Below are 20,041 nucleotides of genomic sequence, written 5' to 3' on the forward strand. Positions count from 1 at the left end.
GAGCTTTCAAGCTTTAAAATACTTTAAAAACTGAGGGAAGGGGACACCTGGGTGGTTCAGTTGGTTAAGCGTCTGCTTTCGGCTCAGGTCATGATCCTAGGGTCCTGGGATTGAGCCCCTCGTCAGGCTCCTTGCTCAGCAGGGAGCCTGCTGCTCACTCTCCCCCCACCCCCTGCCCGTTTGTGCTTTCTCTCTCACTCTGTCAAAATAAATATATAAAGTGTTTAAAAGAAAACTGAAGGAAAAGTCAGGGTGAGGATAAAAGCAGCAGACTAAAAACCTTGACCACTGTTTAGGAGGCACTGAAGGCCAGTTATGAGGGCTCACTATACTATACTCTTTTGCACGGTTGACCATGTTTAGGATAATGTTTAAAAGCAACAAAGTAGCTGACAAGACTGGAGGATCACCACTGAAAGCTTGCAGGGCTGCTGGGAACCTCAGCTGACCCCATGTCAGGGTAAGAGCACTGGGGACTTAGGATGTAAACTCCCGTGGGAGCATGCACACAGATGCAACACGGACTCCGTCTCCAACAACTTAGCCGAGGCAGGGGGCACGGGGAGGACCATGTGCTTTTTGGAAACTGCAGTAGGTGACTCAGAAAGAGACTTCATGACACCAATCGCAAAGATGTGGGTAGGGTTTTAGTCCGTTCACTTGTAGCCAGAGTCCTGACTAATCCGAGTGGTGTGGACAGATTTACGACCTGTTGACCTGACAAATGATGAAGGGGAAAACACACACACACACACAAGAAGGATTTTTCTAAGAGAGAAAGCATAGTAAGAAATGAAACCTTAGAAAATGATATCCATTTACCACCACCACCCACTCTGAGTGCAAAAGACTGCACTGAACTTCATAGCTCCACTATTTTAAATTTAGTAGGAAAAACATAATAACCCTTGCCATTTATGATGATCTACCCTATAAGCATCCTTCCAGCACCTAATGAAACTCTGTGATGCGAAGTCTCTCTTACTGAAATGACTTTAACAGCTTTCTATTTTTAAATTATTTGAATATTAATTTGTCAAAACATTTCAAAATAATTATTTTAAAATAAGTGCTTTCCAATGTGTTGCTCTAAACCAGACCTCACTAACTACCCTAATTACCAACAAGACCAGTATGGAGAAAAACAAAACTTCATTAAGACCAAGATAACCTGGGGCACCTGGGTGGTTCGGTCAGTTGAGTGTCTACCTTGGGCTCAGGTCATCTTCCTGGGGTCCTGGGATCGAGTCCCACATTGGGGAGCCTGCTTTTCCCTCTCCCTCTGCCTCCCCCGCTTGGTTGTGCTCTCTCTCCCTTTCAAATAAATAAGTAGAAAAATCTAAAAAATAATAATAATAATAAAAAAAGACCAAGATAACCTGGATAAATGAAGAGCTTCAGGATGGTTCTAGATAGGAAGGAAGACCCAGTTTGGGAAGGTATCAGTTCTCTTTAAAAGAGTCTTTAAGTCCAAGGCAGTTGAATCAAAATCCAAATGAGAATTTCAAGGAATTTCAAAGTCAATTTCTCCTCATCTAGAAGAGAAGAAATGGCCAAGATAACCAATCCCATTTTGAAAAAATGCAACAACGGGGAATCTGCTCCATCAAAAGGAAACATTGCTGTAGCAGTTATAACTGTGGTGGTTTTTTTTTTTTTTTTTTACAACTGTGGTTTTGATGTAGGCACAGACACACAACCCTAGCCCCCATACACAAAGCCGTGTGTGTGTGTGCATACATGTACACACATGTAATATATGTGAATATATGTACATGTACACACATATGCAATATATATGTATGTAATACATATATGTAATATATATGTAATATGTGTGTACACATGCACATATATATGTATACATGTACATACATATATATGTAATATGTGTGTATACATGTACACACATGTAATATATGTGAATTTGGTTTATGAATAAAGGTGACATTTTGTGTCTGTTGGGGAGAGAATGGTGTGTTATTACTGGCTATCAAAGCTACAATCCCTCTCTATTGTACAAAAAAATAAATTGCCAGAGTGTTCAGTGAGATGATCATAAGAATATTAAAAATATGAGAGAATGTTTTTTTTTTAAACTGTGAAGTATAATAAAGGGTTCTTGTAAGCAACCCTCAAACCTGCAAACTCCAAAGGAGAAGACCAGTGGATATGAGGATATGATCACGCTGTGTTCTTATAGGACAGTAGGTACCATATACCAAATTGAAAGACAGTTCGAAGAAAAATTACATTGGCTGATCTCCTGAGGAGCGTATTTTAGTTTGTGAATCTGTTTGCCCAGACTAGACGTGCTTGTGCCCTGAGGTCCCAGACTGGTTCACGTTGTCTGAGGGAAGAGCCGGGAACGGTAGGTCTGGGTGGCATTCAGCATTCAGGGGACGAGGAAGTACAGGCGACTTGTGTCCAGTGAGTCAGCATTTTTACCAGTGGTAGAAACTGAATGTCATCTGTCAGTCCTTGGAAAGGAAGTGTTTGCTTTAAAAAAGTCGTGAAAAGCTGACATTAATCTCACGGGTGGTAATGAAGGTATGCTTTTCACATGGTTAGAAAAATAAATGAGTCTAAAAGTGGAAGCTTTCTGTGATCTGGGGTGTGTGTGTGTGTGTGTGTGTGTGTGTGTAAGTGTAAGTGTAATTGCTGCTGTCCTCTGTCCGTTTGGTTCAATTATTTGGTACAGGCTGCCATGACTTATCCTTCTCTAGTGGTTCCACTGTTCCCTCTCTCATTTCGTCTTTGCCAGTGGTCCCTCAGGATCTGTGCTTCACTTGGCTGGGTTCTGCAGCCCTGTTGAAGCTTACTTGCCACATTGGCTTGGGGCTTCCTGTTTATTCCTGTCGCCCCTATAGACAAAGGCTCCTCCAGTGCAGAGATGAGGGAAGATTCACTGTGTGTATCCCTGGTGTCACCCATAGTGGCCTACTGTCTCACAAAAAGGATTCAGTTCATGGCTTTAGAATGAATGGGTGAATGATTACATGAACATATGAATGCATTGCTTTTCCTCCCCAAGAGCATGGAGATACATGGATATTGATTGGACACTGGGGCAAGTGGTATAGCAGGACGGGAAGGACATGCCACGGGACACATGCAACAGGACCTGCAGGGGAAATCCAAGTGACTTACCGCTGCAAGAGTTGATGAAGAGTTGGGGAAGGCGTCGCGGTGTCCGTGACCCGACCTGGATCCTGGAGGATAGGCAGGAGGTTTGCAGGTAAAAAGGAGGCAATAGGAGGAATGGCATTTACAGAATCATTGAGCGGTGACAAGAATCAAGCATGGCTGCTCCGTGAGAAAGACAGTGGCCAGATGTGGTTGATGAGGTGGGTTGGGGCCCCTTTGGAAAAGCTCTCTGTAACACGCTAAGGAGTTCGGATGGTGGGGGAAATGAGAGGCCCTTGGAATCTTGTAAATAAGATAATGGCGTGGAAAATTGCTCTTGGAAACAAGGATGATGCTCTAACCCCGGTTGGAGACCCTCCTGGCCTCAATTTGTCCCTCTTCTCATGCTTAGCCATAGAATGACGCTGCCCCTGTGCTTTGCTGGTTCATAAGTATTCTGGAGAATGGAGGTGAATGGATTCCAGCGTGATCATTGTAACCGATTTGAAGGGACAGTTTAAATCCTGAGGTTTTAGTAGCTTTGATTAGGTAAGCTGCTGACCCCGTATATGTGTTCTTTCTTCTAATTGTATCTCTCCAGGGACAACTTTTGTTAAGTTGATGTTTTTTTTTTCTAACTGGTGAAATTCAAGTTATGTTTTAGTGTCACTTTAATATCAGGTAATATATTGCAAAGAAAAAGGCATTAAAAAGCTGTTATGGATTGTCAAAATATTGTAGGAAAAAACACAAAGGAACTTAAATTCACATTTAGCATAATTGGGTTGTGATTGTCTAAATGTAGATTGCCTCATGCTGGAATGTTTAATATTATGCAAATTACATGCAAGACTTCCCTGCCAAAGATCTGGTGAACCTAGGAACTTTGAGAAGAGTTGATATTAAACCACACCAGATACTTTTACAGACCTCTTCAGCCTCTATCTGGCAGAATGCAGTGGTTTTAAATCTAGTGGTGGAGTTTTTATTGTGACTTTGGATAATGTAGCTCTATTTTGGGTGTTTAATGAGCAGTTAGTGGAAAATATTTAGTAACTACATATAAAAGAAAGCAATTTCCTTTTGGGGGAATTGAATCTTTGTATGACTGCTTAGTCATCTCATCTTTTAAAAAATCTGCCTTTTGGGTTTCTTAGTGGTCAGCAATGGTAATCACTCATTACTATCTGACTTCTTACAAAGCAGACTCTTATCTTGCCTTATCTTCACAACTACCTTATCACCCTCATTTTTTTTTTTTAGGTGATATGTCACATATCATTAGAGATATTTCTTTAAATGCGTTTTGTTTTAGACATCAGAATAAAACAAACTTAAACCTCATAGGGAATATAGAGGCTTTTAAGAATGGGAATTGGCTAACTAGGTCATAAATATTATGTAGTTTCTCTGCTAGTAAGATGTCCAAGTACAACTTAGCCTACCTAGTCGTTGGCCAGTAGAGAGTAGATCTTTCAAGAACTTTAGGAGCAGAAAACAATTTTAAATTATGACATAATATTTATTATACTTACCTTGTATTTATAGGGCAGAACCCCAGTACGTCAAGACAGAGTTGATGTATCTCCAAACATTTGGCATTAAATTAAAAAAAAAATTCATTAGGCCTCCAATCAGTATACATGGTTTTATATATAGTATGTCGGCCTTATTTTGATGAGGAGGTATGTAAAGAAATGGTTCACAAGTCTGGAGGCCAGAATTTGATTTATTTATTTATTTGTTTGTTTATTCATTTATTAAGATTTTATTTATTTATTCCACAGAGAAAGAGAGTGATCGCAAAGAGGCAGAGAGGCAGGCAGAAGGTGGGGGGAAGCAGGCTCCCTGCTGAGCAGAGAGCCTGATGTGGTGCTTGATTCCAGGACCCTGAGAGCATGACCTGAGCGGAAGGCAGAGGCCTTAAACCACTGAGCCACCCAGGTGCCCCCAGAATTTGATTTTTTAAAAAAAACTTTCTTTAATGAACAATTTAACCATGCACAGAGAGAATAGTATAATGAATCTGATGCAGCCATTACTCAGCTTTATGTGGGATCAACACCTAGCCACTCTTGTTTCATCCATACCACCTAAGTCCCTTTAGATTATTTTGAAGCAGATGTAGACATAATATATCATTTCATCTGTCAGATTTCTATATGTAACACTGAAAGATAAGAACTCTTAAAATATAAAAATATAGTGTAATACATGGCCATTGCTAAAAAAGTAATACCTAACACCAGATATTCAGTCTATATTCACATTTCTCCAATTTTTTATAAGTTTTTTTTTAAATTTGAATTGAGTTTTAAATGAAAATCCAGGGCGCCTGGGTGGCTCAGCGGGTTAAAGCCTCTGCCTTAGGCTCGGGTCATGATCCCAGGGTCCTGGGATCGAGCCTCACATTGGGCTCTCTGCTCAGCAGGGAGCCTGCTACCTCTCTCTCTCTGCCTGCCTCTCTGCCTGCTTGTCATCTCTGTCAAATAAATAAGTAAAATCTTAAAAAAAAAATGAAAATCCATCCATTATGCCTGTTATTTATTTATTTATTTGAACTATAGGTTACCATCCATCATTTTTCCTTCTAGAATTTTTTTTTTTTTTTTTTTTGGCTAAAGAAATAGGGTCAGGTGTTGTAGAGAATTCCCAATACTCAAGGTTTTGAAGACCACCCCCTTGTGATATAGTTTTAGAAAACCCAACTTTTTGAGTTTAATTCACACAAAACAAACCACATATTTCAGGTGTCCAGTTTGACAAATTTTGTCTGTACCTGTGAAGCCATTACCAAAATTAAGATAACAAACACATGCATTGTGTTACCGTCCAACAATTCTTAGTTCTCTGACACCAACTGGCTGTCCTGCAGTTTGATTCAGTTCTGATGCGAACCACCTAGAGTTGGCACAGACTCCCAGTTTAAGGAATCAGTCCCACAAGACTGCCCCACTTCAGATACCAGCTGCAAATGGGGTCCTACCTGCATTACTGTCTGTCTGTCTGCAAATTTGAGGGTTCCTGTGACCCTTGTCTTATGTTTGATAGTTCACCGGAACGACTCCCAGAACATAGGAAGGTGCATACTTATGGTTCATTTTATTGTAAGGATATAAATCAGGAACTTCAAAGGGCCTGTTACATAGGGCAAGGTCTTGGGAAGGGGTGGAGTGGAAGGCTTCCCAGGAACACCTCTGTCCCAGCACATCTATGGGTTCACTAGCCCGGAGGCTCTCTAGACCTCATCGTTCTAGAACTTTTATCCAAATTTCATTATGTAGGCATGATTTGTTAAATCATGGTAATTGGTAGTTGAACTCAATCTCTAGTCTCTCAGGTGTCAAGTGTTAGGGCAAACATTTCCAAACCTCTAATCACATGGTTGGTTCCTCTGGCAACTAGCTCCATCCTGAAGCTGTCTATGGGTCTGCCAAGAGTTACCTCCATTAGCATTAACTCAGGGAGGGTTGAAAAGGGCTTATTATGAATAAGATACTTCTATCATTAAGAAATTCCAAGGGTTTTAGGAGCTCTGTGCCAAGAACTGAGACAGAGACCAAATATATATGTGTGTATGTGTATTATTTTACCATATACATCATCCCCTCAATATTTGTTCCTGCCTCTTCATAATCAATCACTGTGTTCTCTCTGTCTCTGTCTTTCTCTTTTGATCTGGCTTCTCTTATTCAAAATCATTATTTTGAGTACCATTAGGCAGATTGGATGGCATGGACAAATTACTTAAAAGACACAAGTTATCTAAGCTAATACAAGAAGAAACAGAAAATGTAAGTAGTCCTACATCTGTGAAAGAAGTATAATGTATAATTTCAAACCTTCCCACAAAGAAAATTCTACTCACATGGTTTCACTGATGAGTTCTATCAAACATTTAAGGAATAATTAACACTGGCAGTCACCAACTCTTTTAGCAAATAAAGGAGAAAGGAATTATCCCCATCTCCTTTTATGAATCATATCCTGATATCAAAAGCTGAGAAAGTGATTGCAAGAAAAGGATAAGACTTCTATATTGAGAGCTACAATGTAGCAATGAGACAAATTAAAGAAGAGCTAAGTAAATGGAGAAGTATCTCATATTTATGGATTGTACACTTTATATTATTAAGAGGTTAATTCCCCCTAAACTGATTTATAGATTCAGCACAGTCAGAGCCCCATCAGGCTTTTTCTGGGAAGAAATTTCTGGGGGAAAAAACTTAAATGAAAATGCAGAGAACCTAGGTTAGCCAAAAAATGAACAAACAAACGAACCAAAACCCCCACAAAAGCAATAAAACAAAGTTGGATTACCGGACTTCAAGACAACTCTAAATCTCTAGCAATCAAGACAATGTATTATTGATGGAAGGGTAGACATACAGATCAATGAAACAGGATATCTGAAAGACAGACCTACCCAGATTTAGTGTTGAATCAACAAAGGTGCCAGGATAATTCAGTGGAGAAAGGATACTTTTTTTCCTCCAACAAAGAATGCTGGAATAACTATATATTATAAGGGAAAAAAAGAACCTTGAGCTTTTACTTTGCATTATACACAAAAAGTAACCTGAAATGAGTCTTAGGCCTAACCATTAAAGCTAGAACTTAAAAATTTCTAAAAGAAAATGTTAGGTTAAAAATCTTTTTGACTTTGGGATGTGAAAGATTTCTTTCACGTGGTACACCAAAGAAATAATAAATTGGATCTCATTGACTAGACACTTGTGCTCTTGGAAGGACTTCATGAAGGCAACGAAGGTAGAGTGTGGACTGGGAGAAAATATTGTGATCACATAAATCTGACACCGGACTTGTTTCCAGGACATAGAAAATTTACAGTTGAGTCATAAGACACACAACTCAATTAAAAGGTAGGTAGAAGATTTCACTGCACATCTTACGGGAGAAGATGTCAGCACTCCAGTAATCCAATAATGTCCAAATGTACTCAACATCATCATTCATTAGGGAGAAGGAAATTAAAATAAGCTATTGCTACACTACCTAACAGAGTGGCTAAAATGGAAAAGACTGACAACCAAAGTGTTGACAAGGGATATGGGGCAACTGGGATTTCACACATTGTTGGTGGGAATGTAACATCACACAGTTTGGAATATAATTCAGCCGTTTTTCATAATGTTAAATATAATTAACCATATGACCAGCAATTTTGCTCCTAGATATTTACCCATGAGAAATGAAAACATGTGCCCATAAAAAGTCTTACGCACAAATATTTAAGGAGGCTTTATTCATAATAGCCCCAATCTGGAAATGACCCAAATGTCTATCAGCAGATGAACGGGCAAACAAATGGTGGAATATTCATACAATGCCATACTACTTGGCAATAAGAGGGAACTAAATTCTTATGTGCACAGCAGTATGGAGGAAGCTTGCTTATGTCAAGTGAAAGAAGCCAGACACACAAGACAACATATTGTATGATGTTATTTATCTAAAATTCTAGGACTGGGATAAGTAATCTGCATTAACAGAAAGGAGATCAGTAATTGCCTGGATCCTAGAATTTGGGGAGACTGATTGCAAAGGGGCATCTTTTGGGGTGATAGGAATATTCTGTATCTTGAGCACCTGAGGGGCTCAGTCAGCTAAGTGTCTGACTCCAGCTGAGGTCACGATCCCAGGATCCTGGGATGGAGCCCTTCATGGGGCTCCTGGCTCAGCAGGGAGTCTGCTTCTCCCTCTCCCTCTGCCTCTGCCCCTCCTCCCTGCTCGTGCTCTTTTTCTCTCTCAAATAAATAAGTAAAATCTTTAAAAGGTATTTTATATCTTGATTAAGATGGTAGTTATATGTGAAAAACTATTGATGCATATAAATATGCATTTAATTATATAGATTGTACCTCAAATAGTTTGTTTTAATAAGTTTTTAAAGGAGGGGGGTGCTGCTTCCAATTTTTTTCCCCACCAGTGGATGATGGAGACTCAGTTTCTGCTTTTTCCATTTGATTATTCACTTTTGGTTCACTTGTTGAATAATCCCTAGTTTCTCCATTTTTCTGCCTTCTCTGCCTTATACCTTGAAATTCTATATTTATATGCTCTCTATTCCATTTCATTGTTTAATTTGTTTATCCTGTCTTCATTTTAGCTTCAGAGTAAGCCCTGTTCTCGATATTCTTTATACACGTTTTTGCTATTCTTGATCCCATGTTGTTCTGCATACAGTTTATAAAGACGTAATCATTTTTTTGTTCTATGAAGAACTCTCTGCAATAGTGATGGGAGTTGGGGTTGAAATGATTTTATAGATAACTTTGGGTAGATGTTGGATTTTTGCAGTATTCCATCTTTCTGTTCATAACTGTGGTGTACTTTTCCATCTATTAAGATTTTCTGTTATGTCTCTCAACACATTTTGTAATTTTCCCTACAAAGTTCTTGCACATATTTTTAAGGATTTATTTCAAGGCATTTGGTGTTTCTTATTTTATCTTAAGTGAAATCTTCCTTCTAATTATGTTTTCTCGCTGTTTATTGTTGATGTATAGAAGTGTGGTTTTTAAAAAAAGTCTCAGTCATGTATCCAGGGAACATTTGCTTTTGTTTTAGAAAGAAGCTCATTAATCGATTAGTAGAATGTGTCACATGTGCGCATGCTCGTGTGTATTTTGACAAACGGTGGTGTTGAGGGCGAGCTTTCCACAGTCAGTCCTTAAGTTATTTTTGGTCAAGAGTCCACATGTCAGGTCGGCCCTGAGTCCCAGGAGAGGACCCCAGCTGGAGCCATGATGCCCCCCATGCCATCAGCCCTCTGTGCAGTCGTGGATGTCAGTTTGAGGGCTCTCTGGTCGACCAGCAGCCTTGAGCTCAGACAGTCACATGTTGTCCACTCTGGGGATGGTTTCTCATGATACAAGCTGTCACCTCTAAAAACATGTGCCTCTTCTCTTTCAGTATCCGGAGTGTGATGCAGAAGTATCTTCAGGAGAGAAATGAAATCACCTTTGACAAGATTTTTAATCAGAAGATTGGTAAGTGCCACTTTCTCACTTGGCATACTGTGAGCTAGTGTGGTTTCGGGTGGCATTCCCGTTGTGTATAAATGCATAGTGCTTTGGGTGGCTTGTAGCTCAGCTGGGGAGGAAGGAGGTTTCATGTAATAATAAGATACTGAGTGGTTCCTTACATCCCTGGTAATGTCTTGTGCATAAACTATTGGGAAACACATTAGTTTGATTCGAGGTTTTAAGGCAGTTGGGAGGTTGCCAAAATCAAAGTATTGGATAGTTGGTAACCAGAAAGAAACACTCTCTACTCGGACCCAAGTCTGAGGTCCCCAGCCTCCCTCACTGCTCTTGTACTTACAGTGATCACAAGGAATTGGCATGGGTCTTCAATAACATACTGCAACCCGGTGGCTGGCCATCTCCTTCCAAAGCGTGGGGCTGGCTTACATGATCTTACCACTTTTCATGGGCTAATTTATAGCTTTTGCATGCTGCCCAGTCATCGTCAGCTTCACGTCAATCACTCTTATCCCCGTGACTCCCTTCCATTTACTTAGCGGGTCACCAGGACTCCCCTAGAGTGCCTAGAGGTCAAGGAGCCATCTCTCTCCAGCTGGTACCCAGCTCTGCCCAGTGCTGGTCCTGGCCCATGCAGGTGTGTGGATATACCTATAGGTCTGCTCTCTGATGATCAGCAGTTAATGCCTGGAGAAATTAGGACTGAGCAGGGATTGCTTGAGTGTGGGGTTTCAAGGCCTGCAAAGCAATGGATTATCGTGTTCTTGCCTGTCTTCCACAGAACTGCCAGTGTGTTCAGAGGTGACTGTCCACTGGGTTATGTAAGAGCTGGAATCTACCTATTTTTCTTTTTTTTATTCCCCCAAATCAGCTCCTGCTGTCCAGGAATTTCCTGAACAAGATTTTGTTCTCAATAGGATAGGATTTATCGTTTGGCCTGTCAGCTGACTGCATTGTTGATCTGCCCATAGTAATGTGATAAAAGATAATTCTAGGATTTTACATGAAATCACCTTAGCTGAATATAACAGAATGGGAAGCTTTTTTTTCCCTTCCTTTGCTCCTTACTTGCCTCCCACAATTATTCAGAGAAGGTTTGCCGAGGAACTGTGTCATGGTTTATAAATTATTTTAACCCTAGAGGATGTGACTTTATTAAAATTTCAAGAAACTGTGATTGTACTAAAGTTTCCTGGAACTCAGATCCCCACTGAGACTGAATATCCTTTGCAGTGAGTCTGGGTGGCCCTGCCATTTACAGGTTAGGACACAGTGACTCAGGTTGGTGAGGTGACTTGTTCTCATTTGTCCTCCTCCTTCTCTGGTCATTCTGGAAAGGCTCTTGGGAGAGAAACAACGAATCTAAAATGTACAGTAGAGAGGGTCACCCCATAAGAACCAGATAGTTTTTTTTTTTTTTTTCTTTTAGAAAGAGTCATGATGCTCTTTTGTGTTCAAGTAAAGTAGAAGCCGATGCAGAAAGTCTTGGACTTTGGTAAACTTCTTGTCTAGTTTACAAATTAGCCATCTACTAAGGCAATACAGCTTCTGTGGTAACCCCTTTAGTCCCCCTTAGTGGTCAAAAGTTGGGTGCTGGGTTCCGGACAAGCAGATGGAGAATTGCCCAGTTATTGGGATTTGGTATGGGAACAGAGTGGTGAAAAGTGTTTGACCTTCATCTCATGTTTTATTGCTGCTTCTCACTGTGTTCATGGCGTTTGGTTAACTGTCATCTGTATAAAGGTTCCCCGTTGCTTCTGCTTTTGTGCTAAAGAACAGAAAATAAAACTCTCCCCATAATAAGAGAGAAACGCCTTATCTTTGGGAGCGAAAGGAAAAAAGGAACGACTTATTCTTTAGTTGAATTTAAAATAGCGATCTGCAGCTTTACTGAGATCTGTTTTACACAGCATAAAATACCCTCCTGTCACGAATACGGTTCGGTACTTTTTAGTGTGTTCACAGCCTTGTGCAAACCCACACCATAGCCTCATCTTAGGACATTTTCAGCACCCCCCAAAAAGAGGCTCCATACTCATTGGCACTCTACCCCCCCACCCCTAGATACCACCAGTTTAATTTCTGCCTCTATAGATTTGCCTGTGGTGGGCATTCTAGATTGAACCAGATGATAAGTGGCCATTGCATGGGGCTCCTCACAAATCATTTTCAAGGTCATCCATGTTAAAGCGTGTGCCAAGAGCTCATTCCTATCAATGCTCGGCGGTCTTCCACTATATGGCTGTGCCATGTCTTGTGCATCCTTGTGTCTGTCAACAGATGTCTGGATTATTTCCACTTTTTGGCTATTATAAATAATGCTGGCATGGGAGGAAGGCGGGTCTTGACCAGTAATTGGAGCATGTGGTTCCCCATTACTAAGGCATACTGGAGAACTGTGGCAAACCTGCTCTCCCCTGAGCTCTCAGGCCAGTCTGTAAGATGTTCTGAGGATTCTTTCTCCTGTTGTGTTTTCTGATCCTCACACCTTTCCTGTCTGCCATCCCCCCAATACACATGCAGGCCCCCAGGCATGTCTTTTCCATTGTTTTGATCCAAGCCTTACAGGTGGTTGGCCCCAGGAGCCCTTGACCCGAGTGACTTACTGGCATGAGGGTAGCCTCGCACCATAGGCCCAGCTACATGGGCTCTGTCCCAAGGGCGGCTTCGTGGGACACTGGTGGCCTGTGAATTCTATCACCATTAAACAGTTTTAAAGAATTTTAAAAGGTGCTTAGATGAATAAATAATTTCTTCCTCTTCCCTTCCTTCCCCTTTGTGAGCATGGAGCCAGTCGGGGGAAGTTGAGTCTAAACTTGGAAGGTCACAGGAAAGAACAGTAGCTGCCTAGGGGACGGGATGGGGAGAGAAGAGTCCGTGGTCACCTGGCCAAACACATTTGTGCAGCTATGTCCGGCATGGCCGCCCGATCAGTGTCTGTCTGGCCTCTCCTCCTGCTCTCCGGCTTTCTCCTTTCCGGCTCGTGTTGGGTGGGGGCAGAGGGGAAGGGGGCCAGCTCTGTAGGTTCTCCATCTTCCCATTTCAGCACCCCCCACCTCCTTTGCCTTTGTCTTGTCTGTCTGTTCCATCAGCCCCTTTCTATGACTGTCTCCATGTGTCACCACCTTCTTACTTTTCTGTGGTTCTGTTGTTTCCCTTTCCCCCTGTATCCCCTGCCTGTCAGCTCCTTTTCTGCCTTCCAGCACCTTCCACCCTCCCTGGTGCTGATGGTGAGCACATAGTTTTGGGGGATTGCCTGCAAGCATGTGTGAAAATGCTTTGTGATACGGAAAAGGTAGAAATCTCTCCTTCACTGGCCTCTGAGGCTTTGTTGAGATGAAGGCTGACTGGCTGACCTGTTGGCTCCACCCCAAACCAGGTGGGATGTCGTTAGTTTCCTTACCTATAAAAGTGGGGGTCAGAATAGTACCTACTGCTTAAGGCAGTTGTGAGAAATGTCTGTGACACCCTTAAGATGGTGGTTGGTTCTCAACAGATGCTCCATGAATAAAGGCTCTGAAATGGAATTGTATATATTATAAAAATATTGAGTCATGCCCCAAAGTGGACTAATTGTTCCTCATATGTATGCATTACCCATGTTCGTTCTTTTGCAACATTCTGCTCTCCCAGCCTCGTCCATCCTCTCTCTGTGTGCGCCAAAATATTTTAAAGCAATTAGCAAGCCCCTTATAGGGTTTCAGCCCTATAGGCATCTCTAAAAATGACAGGTGTTTTCTTATACAACCTTCATCTCTACCCCAACCAATGAAGATGATGATTCTTAGTTTAATATCTAATGATGATGCTTATTGTAATTCTGAGTCTATAGTCAGTTTTTTTCTGATTAACTTAAAAATGTCCATTTACTTTTGGTTGGTTTGAATCAGGATCCAAATATTATTCTTATATTGTAGTTGGCAGTAATGTGTCTTTTAACCAAGAACAGGTGACCCTGCCCTTCACCTCCCCTCTCCCCATGCAGGTAATTGACTTCTTGAAGAAACTGGGTCAGTTGTATTGCAGAATGTTCCACGTTCTGGATTTTTCTGTTCGCTTCTTTCTGAGATCATTTAAATTGCACTTCTATTTTCTGTATTTCCTGTAAGCTGAAAGCTAGCTCTAACAGCTTATTAGATTGGTTCGACTGTTTTGGCAAGAGTGCTTCACAGGTGGTGCTATGTACTTTGTGGCTGGAGGCACATGACACGTAGGTGTTGCTTGGTAGTCCTGGCTCTAGAGTGGGTTCAGGTATGGTCAGCTCTGCAGTTCCCCATCAAGCTGTCATCTGCCGTTGGTTTCATTTTCCTGGACGCTAGCTGCCTAAATCGCTTATATTTTTAGGGAGCTGCCAAATGGGGGTTTTCTAATTATGCCATTCCCTCCATCGTTATTACTTCTGCTCATCAACTGAGGCTATTTGGTTGCCTTCAAATATAGCTCATGTAGGAGGATGTCTGGGTGGCTCAGTCTGTTAAGCGTCCAACTCTTGATTTCGGCTCAGGTCATGATCTCAGGGTTGTGGGATCAAGCCCTGCATCAGGCTCTGTGCTCAGCATGGAGTCTGCTTGTCTTTCCCCCTCTGCTCCTCCCCTTCAAATGCATGCTCTCTCTCTCTCTCTCTGTTTAAAATAAATGAACTCTTTAAAAAAATAAGTATGGTTTATGTTGGAAAGGTAGATGTGCTTGGCTGAGTCTGAAGGCAGCTCCTATGAATTTGGCCTCCCAGCATGACTCCCACGAGCAACCCAGTGAAGGAGATTTTGTAGAGGAAATCAAGACTGTGTTCGGGGTGGGCTTCATCACTCGCAGCAGAGTATTTCCTCAGGCTGGCAGCAGAAGAGGAAGACAGAGAGACCGAAGCACGGGAGCCATTAGATATGGCGTTCCCAACTTTGCAGGTACGGGGGAAGGAGGGTGGGCACTGAGTGAGAAGGTTGTGGGTGCTCTCTGGGTGCTGAGCAAGGAAACCAGGATCGTAGTCCTACAACCGTAGGAATTGAATTCTGCCCACAGTCTGCATGAGGTTGAAGGCAGATCCCCCTGGGCCTCTAGGTAAGTCCTGGCCTGCCAACACTTCAGCCTTGTGAGCCCCCGAGCAGGAAAGCCAATGGGGCCCACCAGGACTTCTGACCTCCAGAACTGTGAGCTCAGAAATGGGTAGTGTTTTCAAGTCACTGAGTTTGTGGTGATTCATTACACAGCGAGATAAAACTGATATAGCAGGATAAATGCTTAATTTTGTTTTTAATTGCCAGTTTTCAGAGTAAAAAATACGTGACAGGCTGCTTTATCTTCCTTCTCCTCCTTATCCAGAAATTGTATGTCATAATGGACATCAATTACCCTGATCCCTAATTTGCTGTCAGTACAACTTCTGCATTTAGGTATTAACACAGTGTTCTTGGTTTGGCTTGTCCAAAGAATGGTTTTATTTATTTATTTTTTTTATTTTGTCAGAGACAGAGGAAGAGAGAGCGAGCGAGCACAGGCAGACAGAGAGGCAGGCAGAGGCAGAGGGAGAAGCAGGCTCCCTGCTGAGCAAGGAGCCCGATGCGGGACTCTATCCCAGGACCCTGGGATCATGACCTGAGTCAAAGGCAGCTGCCCAACCAACTGAGCCACCCAGGCGTCCCCAAAGAATGGTTTTAAAGGGATACTAGTTATTACTGAAAGGCAGTCAAATGAAATGATCAATTCTGATAAAGATTTTGTTACTGTTTTCTTTCTATAAGATACACTGAAGTAATCTCCTAATATGCAAGTGAGATGCATGGGCTTTGATAAATTCCACCCGTCTGTCGACAATCTACTTAGCGCCTCTGTCTGCCTACCCACTCTAATTAGAGGGCGGTGTTTCTGATTATAAGGAGACTCCAAAGTAGGCACTTAATTCACTAAGTATGCAAATGTTACCCTCATGTTCCAAGAACACATGGCTAATGTAACATTACATCACCTCCTGCCAGGGAACATCTCAGTTGGTAACACTGACTCCCATTCATGTGAGTGGAAATTTGCGGTGTCTAGCCCATAGTCTTCTGCATCTGACTTCTTTCATTTCATTCAGTGTCAGATTTTGGAGGTTCAGCCATATTGTGCCTGCCAGTCCTTCACCCCCTTTGGAGGCTGAATTAATATTCCATCATATGGATAGATCACAAATTCTCTTATCCATTTGGATTATTCCCACCATCTGTTATAAAACAGTGCTGCTGGAAGTGTTCATGTGCAAGTGTGGCCATAGGTCTCCATCTCTCCTAGGTATACGGCAAGGAGTTTGAAATTGCTGGGACGTTTGGTATGCTCCTGTTTTACTTCTTAAGAAATCACTCTAGTTTTCAAAAGAGGCTGTAGTACTTTTCATTCTTGGTGTCAGTTTATGGGAGTTCCAGGCTTACCGTCATCTCATCAACCCTTGCTCTTGTCTTTCTGGTCATTAACAATCTCATGGGTCTCATGGTTACTTCATGGTGGTCTTGATGTGTGTTTCCCTAACAGTTAGTGACACTGAACATGTTTACGCTGATTAGTGTCCTTATATCTTCTTTGGTGAAATGCCTATTTAAATCTTTTGTCCATTTAAGAAATTGTCTTTATATTGTTTATCATATGTGTGATTTACAGATATTTTCTCCCAGTGACTGGCTTTTCCCTTTCATTTTCTTAATTGTGACTTCTGAAGTGCTGAAGGTTTTAATTTTGATGAAACTCAACCAATACATTTTTGAAAATTGTACTTTTGTGTCGTATCTAAGAACTTTTCTGTCTAGTTGAGTGCTATGAAGATTTTCTTCCTTTCTTCTGGAAGTTTTTATCATTTTAGCTCTTACCTTTAGGCCTTTGGTTGATTTTTGAGTTAGTTTTTGTGTGTGATGTGAGGTAAGGGTTTAAATTCTTTTTTTTTTTTGCATGCAGTGGATATCCAATTGTCTGAATACATGTATTGAAAAAACATTTCTTGGGGTGCCAGGTGGCTCAGTGGTTAGCATCTGACTCTTGACTTCAGCTCAGGTCACAATAGCAGGGTCATGGGATCAAGCCCCGAGCAGGGCTCCACGCTGGGCATGGAGTCTGCTTGATATTCTCTCTCCCTCTGCCTACTCCCCGCCCCATCCCTCTCATGTGCTCTCTCTCTCTTTCTCAAAAAGAAAAAAAAAAAGCTTCTTTTCTACATTGAATTGTCTTGGCATCTTTGTTGAAAATTAATTGACAATAATTGCAGGATTTATTTCTAAACTCCCAGTTTTGTTCCATTGATTTCTGCCTTAGGCTAGTACTACACTGTCTTGATTACTATGGCTTTATGGTAAGTTTTGAAATCAGGAAATAAAAATCCACCCACTGTCTTGCTAATTTTGGCCATTCTAACTGGTGTAAGGTGGTATCTCAATGTGGTTTTAATTTGAATCTCCCTAATGGCTAGTGGTGATGAACATTTTTTCATGTGTCTGATAGCCATTTGTATGTCTTCATTGGAGAAGTGTCTTTCTTCTGCCCATTTTTTGATATGATTGTCTGTTTTGTGTGTGTTGAGTTTGAGAAGTTCTTTATAGATCCTGGATATCAACCTTTTGTCTGTACTGTCATTTGCAAATATCTTCTCCCATTCCATGGGAAAAGAAGGGCCATCTGTGCTCCAATGCTTATAGCAACAATGGCCATGGTCGCCAAACTTGTAAAGAACCAAGATGCCCTTCAGTGAACGAATGGATAAGGAAGATGTGGTCCATATACACTATGGAGTATTATGCCTCCATCAGAAAGGATGAATACCCAACTTTTGTAGCAACATGGACGGGACTGGAAGAGATTATGCTGAGTGAAATAAGTCAAGCAGAGAGAGTCATTTATCATATGGTTATACTTATTTGTGGAGCATAACAAATAACATGGAGGACATGGGGCTATGGAGAGGAGAAGGGAGTTGAGGGAAATTGGAAGGGGAGGTGAACCATGAAAAACTATGGACTCTGAAAAACAACCTGAGGGTTTTGAAGGGGCAGGGGTTGGGAGGTTGGGGGAGCCAGGTGGTGGGTATTAAGGAGGGCACGTATTGCATGGAGCACTGGGTGTGGTGCAAAAACAATGAATACTGTTATGCTGAAAAGAAATTAAAAAAAAATAAAATAGAAATGCAACTTGAGAGTTCCTTATAGTGAAAAAAAAAGTCCACCCACTTTTGTCCTTTTTTTTCTTTTCGTAATTACTTTTGGCTGTTCTGGATCCTTTGCTTTTCCATATGAATTTTAGCATCAGATTTTTAATTTCTGAAAAAAAAAAAAAATTCCTGCCAGGATTGTGTTGTATCTACAGATCAATATGGAGAGAATTGCCACGTTAACAACATTAAGTCTGCCGATCCATGAAAATGAAATGTCTCCATGTTTATTTAGGTCGTCTTTAATTTCTCTCAACACTGCTTTGTGACTTTCAGCCTTCTACATCACATTAAGTGTATTCCCAAGTATTTTACTCTTTCTGATGCTATTTTGAATGGAAATTTTTCCTTAATTTCATTTTTGGCTGATCATCACTAGTATGTGGAAACAGAATGGGTTTTTGTCTAGTGGTCTTGGATCCTGCCTTCTTGCTGAACTAGGTTATTAATTCTGGGAGATGTGTGTGTGCCTGTGAATTCCTTAGGATTATCCCCATAGAGAATCTTGTTTCAGAATAAAAACAGTCTTATTTCTTTGCATTCTGGTACCTTTCCTTTTCAATTTTTACTTTTCACTTTGATTTCTTAAATATTTCCTGGGTTGGTCCCGAATATATTTAGCATGATTTCTGAGAACATTTATTTAGAAAGAATGCATAAATTCTATTTGGCATCTGGGGTTAAGGCATAAGAAATACACTTGATATGGGCTTTGGGAACAAAAGTATGTCTCATTATAAAAAGAATACATTGGAAAAATAGAAATTATCACCTTTTGAAAAAGGTTTTTGAGCAGTTTCTATAGAAACAAAAGTGAACAGTGATATAGGCACCTATTTATTGATAATTATGTAAGACCACAGAAATAGTAAACATACACACACACACACACACACACACACCCAAGCAACACAGATAAAACATTTTAGGATTACTCTTTTATTAATTTCAAAGAGCAAATTTGCCATTTTCTTAAATTTATAAAAGTATTGTTTGAAGTGTTCTGTGTTTCAAAACATAAAAATGGTTAAAATCTGCAAAAAAAAAAAAAAAGTCTGACTATGCAACTCTCTCTTCAGAGGCCAGGGTCAAATTTTAGCAAATTGGGCACTCTTGCATTCGGTTGTGACAAGGGGACTCTGAACCTGGGAAGCAGCTTCAATCCTTGTGTGTTCCCTCTTTGCTCCCCACTTTGTTTGGAAGTGTCAAGCCCCGACTGACAGTGGCAGAGTCAGGCTCCTGCCCTAGCTTATCTGTACAAAACTTTCTCCAGCCAGCCCCCATGGAGAAGAAAAACCCAGGGCCCCATTCAGTTCTGCATCAATTATCCTTGCCTTTGTGGAGACTTTTAGCAAGGAAAAGAGTTAAAGATCCATTTAAACTTTCAGAAAGCAGAGATAAACACTTGACTAAGCATAGCTAATTGGATTTTCAATTGAAAAGGCCAAGGCAGCAACAGGCACCCGGCTGCGCTGCGGCAGCGGAGGGAGGAAACCCTGGAAGGTTAGGGGCACCAACATTAATCTGAACATTAATCTGAATGGTAATCTGAACATTACCAGCTTGGGTTTCTAATAAGAATGCTGCCCAGAGAAGACAGACAACTGGGGAAGAGGGAAAGGCTGTTCCTTAAAAACCTGCTGGCGGGCAGTCTTCTCAGCTGGCTTCTCACCCGTGTTGGCCTCCAGCAGCTGGGATCTGGGATCAGCTCCTTCAGCAGGACCCAGCCCAAGCTGGCGGATGCCAC

At 41.3% G+C, this 20,041-nt stretch overlaps 1 protein-coding gene across 2 annotated transcripts in view; it reads left to right on the plus strand.

Moving 5' to 3' along the window:
• The window catches only part of GRK3 (G protein-coupled receptor kinase 3), a 122,629-nt gene that overhangs the window by 14,341 nt on the left and 88,247 nt on the right, over window positions 1–20,041 (plus strand). For both annotated transcript variants that reach the window (XM_013063483.2, XM_045081484.1), the window contains exon 2: window positions 10,063–10,139. In XM_013063483.2, the coding sequence (XP_012918937.2) occupies window positions 10,063–10,139 (77 nt within the window). The remainder of the gene's footprint in view (window positions 1–10,062; window positions 10,140–20,041) is intronic.

Source organism: Mustela putorius, unplaced genomic scaffold (genome assembly GCF_011764305.1).
Source record: "Mustela putorius furo isolate JIRA1106 unplaced genomic scaffold, ASM1176430v1.1 tig00000578_pilon_pilon_pilon, whole genome shotgun sequence".
NCBI lineage: Eukaryota > Metazoa > Chordata > Mammalia > Carnivora > Mustelidae > Mustela > Mustela putorius.